Source organism: Bubalus bubalis, chromosome 4 (genome assembly GCF_019923935.1).
Source record: "Bubalus bubalis isolate 160015118507 breed Murrah chromosome 4, NDDB_SH_1, whole genome shotgun sequence".
In the NCBI taxonomy this organism is placed as follows: domain Eukaryota; kingdom Metazoa; phylum Chordata; class Mammalia; order Artiodactyla; family Bovidae; genus Bubalus; species Bubalus bubalis.
This window is the reverse complement of record NC_059160.1, coordinates 31,551,457-31,564,043: the sequence shown is the minus strand read 5'-3', so window position 1 is coordinate 31,564,043 and position 12,587 is coordinate 31,551,457. Positions and strand designations below refer to the sequence as shown.

The 12,587-nt window shown below is 39.7% G+C and overlaps 1 protein-coding gene across 7 annotated transcripts in view; it reads left to right on the top strand.

Moving 5' to 3' along the window:
- The window catches only part of ABCC9 (ATP binding cassette subfamily C member 9), a 154,356-nt gene that overhangs the window by 56,938 nt on the left and 84,831 nt on the right, over positions 1 to 12,587 (top strand). For all 7 annotated transcript variants that reach the window (XM_006067642.4, XM_006067643.4, XM_025283380.3 and 4 more), the window contains 3 exons: positions 545 to 652; positions 8,311 to 8,383; positions 9,527 to 9,632. In XM_006067642.4, the coding sequence (XP_006067704.1) occupies positions 545 to 652; positions 8,311 to 8,383; positions 9,527 to 9,632 (287 nt within the window). The remainder of the gene's footprint in view (positions 1 to 544; positions 653 to 8,310; positions 8,384 to 9,526; positions 9,633 to 12,587) is intronic.

Sequence of the window (12,587 nt, the reverse complement as noted above, 5' to 3'; positions counted from 1 at the left end):
CATCCCACCATGGATCTTCGGGTGACATGTAGTCTCGTCTGATTTATGTGAGTGTATCAGACTCAAAATCCTCGTAATTCAGAGGGTGACCAAAAATGTACTGTTGGAACACTTACAAGCCTGATGGCCTAACAAGTAGACTCTAGTTTAACCTAAGTTAGCCTGCTTGTCTTTTGCCATGACACACACTTTTTTTAATCGCCTGGGTCTATTCATCCAGAAAAGTAGAGAAAGACTAGCCAGAGCCTAGTTTGGTGCTCAGCATTTTAACTTCCATCATTTACGAATATCACATCTTCATATTTTCATTTTTCTTTAAAAAGTTTGTGAATTAGGTTTAAAATGAGTGTATAACACTTTTTGATTATTGTTTGCTTTGCGGGGGAGTGGAGGGATGCCATAGAAATAATTAAAATATGACAATTCACTTTACTTCTTTTTCTTAGACTGTAAATGCAGCAGCAACCTTGTGAGTTAATGTTCAGTAAAACCTCAGTTTTTTTCATAGCACTTCAACTTGTGTTCTTTTCCGTTTGGAATGCAGCAGCCAAAAACTATAAACAGGAAGCAGCCTGGAAGATATCACCTGGACAACTACGAGCAATCAACACGACGTCTGCGTCCCATGGAGACGGAGGATATTGCAATAAAGGTTATTTTATTTCCTGGATTTTTATATGAATAGAAACATTGGTGTTACCATTTTTTTTATTTTATTTTTTAAACTTTACATAATTGTATTAGTTTTGCCAAATATCAAAATGAATCCGCCACAGGTATACATGTGTTCCCCATCCTGAACCCTCCTCCCTCCTCCCTCCCCATTCCATCCCTCTGGGTCGTCCCAGTGCACCAGCCCCAAGCATCCAGTATCGTGCATCGAACCTGGACTGGCAACTCGTTTCATACATGATATTTTATGGTGAAGTTCTGCCAAGTGTCCCATGTCGTGTCTTTAAAGTCTCTCTAGAGTGGTCACTCATCCTCATAACATTTTCAGAAAATATTCTGCTGAGTTTATGATTCTCAATGCTGCCTAACCTCCCAACCACAGCTTTGCTCCAGGAGTATGTTTAGATAACTGGAAGATGAATCTTTCTTCTGAATCTGTGGTATACAGGATACACCTAGTATCCAGTGTATTTCCTCTCATACTCTTACTTCATCTACTCTATGTTAATTTCTATAAATTAATTTATAAAGAATGCTGATACTATAGGTCCAGGTTTAAGGAAGTAGATTACATAGCAATTATTTTCAACCAGGCTTAGACCAGAGCTGTATCTGTCCACCCAGCTTCCCAATATGGCCTTTGACTCATTTCAAACTCAGACTTTCAAAAAAGTTTTATTTTATCGAGATATAGTTAATTTAGGCTTCCCAGGTGGCTCTAGTGGTAAAGAATTCGCCTGCCAGTTCAGGAGACTTAAAGAGATGTGGGTTCAATCCCTGGGTTGGGAAGATCCCCTAGAAGAGGGCATGGCAACCGACTCCAGTATTCTTGCCTGGAGAAGCCCATGGACAGAGAAACCTGGCAGGCTACAGTCCATAGGGTCACACAGAGTGGGACACGACTGAAGCAATTTAGCATGCATGCACAGCCATGGTAGATTTATAAAGTTGTATTGATTTTTGCTGTACAGCAAAATGATTCAGTTTTCCCAAACACACACATATATACACATTCTTTTTCACATTCTTTTCCATTATAGTTTGTTACAGAATATTGAATACAGTTCCCTGTGCTATATAGCTCTATATTGCCCAGCACAGGTAGAGTGAGAGATGCTCAGGGAGTGTACAGTTAAGCCAAGAGCCACATAGAATTCTTCTCTCTCTCCTCATTGCCTGATGCCGTACCTGTCCCACAATAGGCACTTAACAATTGGAGTAAATGTGTTATTGGATGGAATAAGCTAGTGCTGGCTTTCACTTTGTCATTAATTAGATGTGAATTTTGGGCAAAGTGCTTGTCTAAGCCATGGTTTGCCCCGTTGAGGTGGGGATGCCATACCTACCTCAAGTATGATTACTTTGAGGATAAAATATATCACCTGTGAATTTCAAAGAGCTGTAGTGATTCCTAACCTTGGCTGTATGTTAGAATCACCTAGAAGTCTTTATATATGTAAAACCTGGGCATCATTTTTTGAAAACAGCTCTAGTAGTTCCCTAGACAATTATAATTTACCAATAGGATTTGAACTAAACTATGAAAAAGTAAGTAATGAGAGACTAGAAAGGATCCTCTATGCTGCCAATTCACAAATATGCCCAGAAAACAAGTTATATTAGTAACTAAAAAATCAGTTTTTTAATTGGCATTTTCTATGCAATATTGTGGGAACCTAAAATATACATATTTTTCCATGTGCCTTATTCAATTTATTTTTGTTCTGAATGGGAAAAAAGGAGGCTATCATGATTTTTTTCCTGCAGAATTAACCCTCCATGCACCAACTCCCCACCTCCAAAAAAACCAAAAAAAAAAACCCTGCATATCAATGGCCTAGAGTCCCCTGAGTGGGCACGATAATTTCAACCTTGAATTCATTGTTTATTCATGGTGGAAATAGCCAATTGGTAATTAACTCATTTGTCCTTTTGAATCTTTTTTGTTGCAAAATACAGAAGTAAATATAACATATATGTACTGTTAAGTGAAAAAGTAAACGTTTGTGCAACTATCACCAAGTAAAGAATATCACCAACTTCCTCCAAAGACCCTCCAACACACCTTTAACGTCACTGTCTTTATTCCTTAAAATATAATTACCACTTTGACTTTTATGGTCATCATTTCCTTGAACATTTTTGCTATGTATGCCTCCAGTATTCTTGGGCTTCCCTGGTGGCTCTGACAGTAAAGAATCCGCCTGCAATGCTGGAGACCTGGGTTCTATCCCTGAATTGGGAAGATCCCCTGGAGGAAGGCATGGCAACCCACTCAAGTATTCATGCCTGGAGAATCCCCATGGACAGAGGAGCCTGGCGGGCTACAGTCCATGTGGTCAAAAAGAGCCAGACAAGACTGAGCGACTAATCAGAGCACAAGCATAGCGCATGCCTCCCTAAAGACGTACTTCAGCTTTCTTTCAAGTTTGAATATATGCATGTATATGTATGTGTTTTTCTTCTGCTGCTCAGCATTATGTGGCTATAATTCATCCTTTTTACTGTATGAAGCTGTAGTTCATTTATTCTCATCATTGTGTAGTGTTTCATTGTATGAATATCCCAGAACTTATTGATCCATTCTACTTTTGATGGGCTTTTGGTTAATTTTTATTTTGAAGCCATTGTGAAGAATTGCTGAGTCATGGGATCTGTACATCCTCAACTTGCCTTCATTATGGCCAACTTTTCTCCAAAGTGATTGTGCCAGTTTACACTTCCATTAACAGTGACTGAGAATTCCTGCTGGTCTCCATCTTCCCCAGTGCTTCCAATATTTTGCGAAAATGCATGTTTTGTATTGGGAGGAAGTGCTAATGTATCTTGCTGTGGTTTTTATATGCATTTTTCTGATTTCTAATGAGGTTGAGCACCTTTGCCAATGTATATATAGGCCATTTGTGTTTGGAGCTCCTTTTGTGAATTGCCAGGTTATTTGTTCCTCTTTTTTTTAAAAATTTCCGAGTACTATTAATACTTCTTTGGCAGTTGTATATGTTGCAAAATTCTTTCCCCACTTTGCAACTTGGCTTTCCACTCTATGGTATTAGAAATTCTTAATTTTAATGTAGTCTAGTTTATAGAGCTTTTCCTTTATGACTAATGCTTTGCTTTTTGCCTCTTTTAAGAAAACTTTCTCTACCAAAAGTTATAAAGATGTTCTATATTGGTTCTTAAAAATCCTTGATGCTCTGCCTTTTCCTTGTATTACTTTAATTGATTTAGAATTGAGTTTTGTGTTGGTAAGAAGTCAGGTTGAGATTTAGCAGGGAAATCAGTAATAAATAATTTTAGCCGTAAGTTTAGCAGTAGTAAACTTCCTGGTAGTAATTTTACTGTACTCAGTAGTAAGTCAGTAAGGTCAGACTTCATTTTTTATGTGATGTTGGGTTGTCCTGTATCGATGTATCATATATCAATGATACCATGTATCAATCTCTGTCCCCACTGACTTTTAGTACCGTTTTGTGACTCTGGGTGAACTCCAGGAGTTGGTGATGGACAGGGAGGCCTGGCGTGCTGCGATTCATGGGGTCGCAAAGAGTCGGACACGACTGAGCGACTGAACTGAACTGAACTGTCACATACATTTCCTTGTTTATTTTTCTCTGATTTATTTGCCTGTTCAATATTCCACTGCTGTGATTATTACAGCTTTCTAATAAATATTGACTTTTTTTAGGACAAGTTCTTACACCTTATCTTTTTTCTTCTAAAATGTCTTAGCTATTCTTGGCCCTGTTGAGGGGAAAGAAGCTTAGATCCTCCAGAGCTTACATTTCTTTTTGTACTTCTCTTAATACTTTCACTAGACATTTCCTTACTCCTTGATTTAATTAGTTTTTTTTACAAACTATTTTATTCAGCATTGTGCTTCTTTTCAGTGGGAGAAAATGGAAATGGTGTATGTAAGGTCCCACCTTTAAATTTTTAAGCAATTATTTCATATTCAATACCCTGTAAATAAAACCATAAGAATATTGAAAGGAATATCAGAAAGAATATGCATATGAATATATGTAACTGAATGGTTTTGCTAATACACCAGAAACTAGCACAACATTGTAAATCAATTATACTTGAAAAAGAAAACAGTTATTTCAACTGAGGTGAAATTCACATAGCATTAAATTAACCATTTTCAAGTTAACAATTCAGTTGCATTTAGATTTACAGTGTTCTGCAACCATCCCCTCTATCTGGTTAGAAAATATTTTATCACCTCAAGAGGAAACCCCATACCTATTAATCAGTCATTCCCCACATCCCTCTCTCTTGTGCACCCACCAACCTCCAATCTACTTTCTGTCTCTGCAGATTTACCTATTCTCACTATTTCATATAAATGGAATCATAGAGTAGGTGACTTGGTGACTTTTTGTGTCGTGTTTGTTTCTGTCTTTACATTTTTTTTCTTTTTTTAAAATTTTGGCTATATATGAGCTCTTTGTTGTGGCGCCTGCACTTTTTCTAGTTATGATGAGCGGGCTTCTCTTGCAGCACACAGGTTTAGTTGCCCTGGGGTATGTGGGATCTTATTCCCCTACTTGGGATCAAACCCATGTCCCCTGCCTTGGAAGGTGGATTTGTAACCACTAGACCACCAGGGGAGTTCCTGCCTTTACATTTTAATTCATTCTTTCCCTTTATCCTGTTCCTCATCCCTGTATCCCTTCATCCCTCGTACAACTATGGTGCCAGCATAATGTGCTCCATCAGCTCAGTTCAGTTCAATCGCTCAGTCATGTCCGACTCTTTGCGACCCCATGAATCGCAGCACGCCAGGCCTCCCTGTCCATCACCAACTCTCGGAGTTCACTCAGACTCACATCCATCGAGTCAGTGATGCCATCCAGCCACCTCATCCTCTGTTGTCCCCTTCTCCTCCTGCCTCCAATCCCTCCCAGCATCAGAGTCTTTTCCAATGAGTCAACTCTTCACATGAAATGGCCAAAGTACTGGAGTTTCAGCTTCAGCATCATTCCTTCCAAAGAAATCCCAGGGCTGATCTCCTTCAGAATGGACTGGTTGGATCTCCTTGCAGTCCAAGGGACTCTCAAGAGTCTTCTCCAACACCACAGTTCAAAAGCATCAATTCTTCGGCACTCAGCCTTCTTCATAGTCCAACTCTCACATCCATACCTGACCACAGGAAAAACCATAGCCTTGACTAGATGGACCTTTGTTGGCAAAGTAATGTCTCTGCTTTTTCATATGCTATCTAGGTTGGTCATAACTTTCCTTCCAAGGAGTAAGCATCTTTAAATTTCATGGCTGCAATCACCATCTGCAGTGATTTTGGAGCCCCAAAAAATAGTCCGACACTTTCTCCACTGTTTCCCCATCTGTTTGCCATGAAGTGATGGGACCAAATGCCATGATCTTCGTTTTCTGAATGGTGAGCTTTAAGCCAACTTTTTCACTCTCCTCTTTCACTTTCATCAAGAGGCTTTTTAGTTCCTCTTCACTTTCTGCCATAAGGGTGGAGTCATCTGCATATCTGAGGTGATTGATATTTCTCCCAGAAATCTTGATTCCAGCTTGTGCTTCTCCCTGCCCAGTGTTTCTCATGATGTGCTCTGCATATAAGTTAAATAAGCAGGGTGACAATATACAGCCTTGATGTACTCCTTTTCCTATTTGGAACCAGTCTGTTGTTCCATGTCCAGTTCTAACTGTTGCTTCCTGACCTGTATATAGGTTTCTCAAGAGGCAGGTCAGGTGGTCTGGTATTCCCATCTCTTTCAGAATTTTCCACAGTTTATTGTGATCCACACAGTCAAAGGCTTTGGCATAGTCAATAAAGCAGAAATAGAAGATTTTCTGGAACTCTCTTGCTTTTTCAATGATCCAATGGATGTTGGCAATTTGATCTCTGGTTCCTTTGCCTTTTCTAAATCCAGCTTGAACATCTGGAAGTTCACAGTTCATGTATTGCTGAAGCTTGGCTTGGAGAATTTTGAGCATTACTTTACTAGCGTGTGAGATGAGTGCAATTGTGCGGTAGTTTGAGCATTCTTTGGCATTGCCTTTCTTTGGGATTGGAATGAAAACTGACCTTTTCCAGTCCTGTGGCCACTGCTGAGTTTTCCAAATTTGCTGGCATATTGAGTGCAGCACTTCCTCAGCATCATCTTTCAGGATTTGAAATAGCTCAACTGGAATTCCATCACCTCCACTAGCTTTGTTCATAGTGATGTTTTCTAAGGCCCACTTCACTTCGCATTCCAGGATGTCTGGCTCTGGGTGAGTGATCACACCATCGTGATTATCTGGGTCATGAAGCTCTTTTTTGTACAGTTCTTCTGTGTATTCTTGCCATCTCTTCTTAATATCTTCTGCTTCTGTTAGGTCCATACCATTTCTGTCCTTTATCGAGCCCATCTTTGTATGAAATGTTCCCTTGGTATCTCTAATTTTCTTGAAGAGATCTCTAGTCTTTCCCATTCTGTTGTTTTCCTCTATTTCTTTGCATTGATCGCTGAGGAAGGCTTTCTTATCTCTTCTTGCTATTCTTTGGAACTCTGCATTCAGATGCTTATATCTTTCCTTTTCTCCTTTGCTTTTTGCTTCCCTTCTCTTCACAGCTATTTGTAAGGCCTCCCCAGACAGCCATTTTGCTTTTTTGCATTTCTTTTCCATGGGGATGGTCTTGATCCCTGTCTCCCAATGAATGTGAGAGTTGTACTATAAAGTTGAATGCCAAAGAATGGATTCTTTTGAACTGTGGTGTTGGAGAAGACTCTTGAAAGTCCCTTGGACTGCAAGGAGATCCAACCAATCAATCCTAAAGGAAATCAGTCCTGAATATTCATTGGAACGACTGATGCTGAAGCTGAAACTCCAATTCTTTGGCCACCTGATGGGAAGAACTGACTCATTTGAAAAGACCCTGATGCTGGGAAAGATTGAAGGCGGAAGGGGAAGGGGACAACAGAGGGTGAGATGGTTCATGGCATCAGTGACTCAATGGACATGAGTTTGAGCTAGTTCCAGGAGCTGGTGATGGACAGGGAGGCGTGGTGTGCAGCAGTACATGGGGTCGCAAAGAGTCAGACACGACTGAGGGACTGAACTGAACTGAACCACCAAGTACTGTTGCTTCATTTTGTACTTTCTTCCTTCCTCCGCTCTACTCTTTCAAGATCAATGAATAGCAGTAAGTCCACATAGTTCAGGAAATTCATTCATTACAAAGCCTTCATCCTTAGCTAACAAGTCATTTGTTGCAGTAATTTGTAGTTATTTCTCTTCTTGACTTTACCTCACCGGGTTTCTGGCAATTGCAGCAGTGAGAGAATAATCCATGTCAGAGTTACACTGGATAATATTTGAGTGATTGCTTTTTAAATAATGTTCACATATAAACGATCCAGTTGTCGCATGCTTTCAGGGAAAATTATTGTAATTTCTAGCATTCTTCATAATATCACTGATTTAAAGATCTTCTCCCTTCCCTTCTTTTTTGTTTTTCATCTATGCCTCTAAATAATTGTAACTCTATTACCACTGTGTGTTCTACTGTGTTGAAAGTCTTCCAGTGCTTTATAAAGAAAATTTATTTTAATTGGACTTATCCTGTGACACCACATATTTATGTAGTGTTATAATTAAATTTCTGTACTCATTTTCTAGGTCACAAATGGGTACTTTTCATGGGGCAGTGGTTTAGCAACCTTATCCAATATCGATATTCGAATTCCAACAGGTAAAAATCATTTATTACTAGTTTGTAACTGTTTTTTTTTTTAAGGAACAAATTTCTTTTTGTGAATTCAGGGGGAAAATATTTGTCACCTTCAAAGCATTAGTTCTTTCATTTGAATAATTCATCATGAAATAATATAAAGCCACATTGTGAACTAGCATCAAGTTTATATCTGTTCATTATCATGACCGTGGTTTTCCAAGATAACTAAGCCTAACAAAAGGAAAGACTTCTTAAAGACAAACATTACTGATAGTTATCTGTTTGCACTGTGGAGCTCATGAATCCCTGTATCTCTGAGATAATGACTGGGAATTATAAGACCTGCCTATCACTACAGAGTGGGGACCTTGAACAAATTATTTACCATCCAAATGAACTGTTTTTACTTTATTTGCTGATTTGTGGCATTTAAATAATGGAGTAGTTGATTTCTAATTTTGTTGAAGAAAGATTTTAAAGAAATAGTGTTTGAGAAAATAGTTTTCTATCCCCAAAGAAAACTGATGAAATTTTCAGATATTTAAGACTCAAATACCCTATAGTTTTTACTAAAGTGTTTGGATAATTGAATATAAATATTTTTTGACTTGGCCTCATGGTCAATAACTTGGAATTTTTCTGTTAAACATGCAAATCAAAATAAGAACTGATTAAAGTGATTAATTATCTGTTTTAGTCAAAATTACCTTTTTCTCCAGAATGAATTGAATAATAAAGATAATACTAATCTAGGTGACTTAAGCAAGTATTTCACTGCTGCTTTTACTAGAGTCAGTTATTCTCATAATTTAAAAATAATACATCAAGGGACTTCCCTGGTGGTCCAGTGGCTAAGACCTCAAGGGCTGAGTTTGATCCTTGGTCAGGGAACTAAATCCCCCATACCACAACTAAGACCCGGAACAGCCAAATAAATAAGTATTTTTAAAAATAGCATATCAAGACCTATAGATTTTAATTTTCCTTCCCTTTTCCAGAAACCTTATGTATCAGGAAAAGAAGCTGTTTAGAATACTATTTCTGGGGACCAAAAGTGGGCCATAGATTGTGAAACATCAGCCTTTTCTAAATGTGCTTTGGTTTTATTTTATAAGTGAATTCCTTCTCATCCTGTTATTATCCTTTATTTCTTTTCTCTAGGTCAGTTAACCATGATTGTGGGCCAAGTGGGATGTGGGAAGTCCTCTCTTCTCCTTGCCATCCTCGGAGAGATGCAGACCTTGGAAGGAAAAGTTCACTGGAGCAAGTATGTGTATTTTTAATCAGTTTCTGTTGGTGTCACGCATCCAATGATCTCCCAAGGGAAGGAATGAGAACAGTAGATTCCCATGTTCGAGGTCTGAGGGCCCCTTGGAAATAAGCACAGCTTTAAAAAAACAAATTAGTGGGAACTTTAAATGGTATAAATTTAAAAAGATAAAACAATTCATGATAGAGGTTTATATTATGTATAAACTAATATATTGCTTTTAGCAAGATAGGGATTGTAAAGGTAAATTTTGAAAGTTAAATGGACAACACAGATAAATAAAGTTTAAAAACTTATCCTATAATCAAAGAAAATTTGCGTTATTTATAAAGTTTAAATGCACACAGAGCCTTAGTGGTCCAGTGTTCAGAGAAGAAATATCAAATAATCTTTCTGAAACTCTTCCTAAGAGACTGAGAAATCATTCATTTCTCTTCACATCCAACTTAAACTAGAGACTTAAAGTGTCTAGTTAGGGATGTGGCTATGTCAGGCTAGTGTGTTGTGCATCCACAAAGACATTGTGCATCTTCTGAATGTTTGAATGGTTGTTTTGGGTTCTTAAAAAAACATTGTAGTAATAAGGTGACTCAGGAACATACTAGTATATAATTGTGTAATAATGAATAAGTCATATTTATTTATTTAGTTTGATCTACCCGGTAGACAGGCTTCCCAGGTGGTACTAGTGATAAAGGACCCGCCTGCCAGTGCAAGAGACAAAAGAGACTCGGGTTCGATCCCTGGGTCGGGAAGTTCCCTGGAGGAGGGCATGGCAACCCACTCCAGTATTCTTGCCTAGAGAATCCCATGGACAGAGGAGCATGGTGAGCTACAGTCCATGGGGTCACAAAGGATAGGACATGACTGAGTGACTTAACATGCACGCACACACCTGGTAGACCACCCCAACCTCCATAGTCATTATGGAGAAATTGCTGACAGCTTATCTATGATATTGGACTGTAGACTTTCAGTCTACAGTCTACAGAAAATCACTGCAGTGATTTTCATCCAGGTTATCCCCAGGGAACACTGGACAATGTCTAGAAACATTTTTTGGTTGTCATACTAAGGGAATTGGTCTGCTTACTGACCTAGTTGGTGGTGGCCAGTTCAGTTCAGTTCAGTCACTCAGTCGTGTCCGACTCTTTGCGACCCCGTGAAACGCAGCACACCAGGCCTCCCTGTCTATCACCAACTCCAGGAGTCCACCCAAACCCATGTCCATTGAGTTGGTGGTGCTATCCAACCATCTCATCCTCTGTCGTCCCCTTCTCCTCCTGCCCTCAATCTTTCCCAGCATTAGGGTCTTTTCCAATGAGTCAGCTCTTCGCATCAGGTGGCCAAAGTATTGTATTTTCAGCTTCAACATCAGTCCTTCCAATGAACAGCCAGGACTGATCTCCTTTAGGATGGACTGGTTGGATCTCCTTGCAGCCCAAGGGACTCTCAAGAGTCTTCTCCAACACCACAGTTCAAAAACATCAATTCTTTGGCACTCAGCTTTCTTTATAGTGGCCAAAAATGCTACTATATATCCTCCAACACAGTTTACTGTGTGGACCACAATAAACTGTGGAAAATTCTGAAAGAGATGGGAATACCAGACCACCTGACCTGCCTCTTGAGAAATCTGTATGCAGGTCAGGAAGCAACAGTTAGAACTGGACATGGAACAACAGACTGGTTCCAAATAGGAAAAGGAGTACATCAAGGCTGTATATTGTCACCCTGCTTATTTAACTTACATGCAGAATACATTATGAGAAACACTGGGCTGGAAGAAGCACAAGCTGGAATCAAGATTTCCGGGAGAAATATCAATCACCTCAGATATGCAGATGACTCCACCCTTATGGCAGAAAGTGAAGAGGAACTAAAAAGCCTCTTGATGAAAGTGAAAGAGGAGAGTGAAAAGTTGGCTTAAAGCTCAACATTCAGAAAACTAAGATCTCAGCATCTGGTCTCCACTTCATGGCAGATAGATGGGGAAACAGTGGAAACAGTGTCAGTATTTTTCTGGGCTCCAGAATCACTGCAGATGGTGATTGCAGCCATGAAATTAAAAGATGCTTACTCCCTGGAAGGAAAGTTATGACTAACCTAGATAACATATTCAAAAGCAGAGATATTACTTTGCCAACAAAGGTCTGTCTAGTCAAGGCTATGGTTTTTCCTGTGGTCATGTATGGATGTGAGAGTTGGACTGTGAAGAAAGCTGAGCGCCAAAGAATTGATGCTTTTGAACTGTGGTGTTGGAAAAGACTCTTGAGAGTCACTTGGACTGCAAGGAGATCCAACCAGTCCATCCTAAAGGAGATCAGTCCTGGGTGTTCATTGGAAGGACTGATGCTGAAGCTGAAACTCCAATACTTTGGCCACCTCATGCGAAGAGTTGACTTATTGGAAAAGACTCTGATGCTGGGAAGTATTGGGGGCAGGATGAGAAGGGGATGACAGAGGATGAAATGGCTGGATGGCATCACCGACTCGATGGACATGAGTTTGAGTGAACTCCGGGAGTTGGTGATGGATAGGGAGGCCTGGCGTGCTGCGATTCATGGGGTCGCAAAGAGCTGGACACGACTGAGTAACTGAACTGAACTAAACTGATCCTCCAACACAGGACAGCCCTCCACAAGAATCCTCCTGCAATGCCGGAGACCTGGGTTCTATCCCTGGTTGGGAAGATTCCCTGGAGAAGGAAATGCTAACCCACTCCAGTATTCTTGGTCTGGAGAATTCCATGGACAGAAGAACCTGGCAAGCTACACTCCATGGGGTCGCAAAGAGTTAGGCACAACTGAGCAACTAACACACACATTCTCCAACACACAGGACAGCCCACCACATCAGGGAATTATCTGGCTCCAAATGTTAGTTGTGCTGGGGAGACCTTGCCCTAGACTTGCACATGTCCATTTAGTTCTTATCATTGTAAGTTCCATT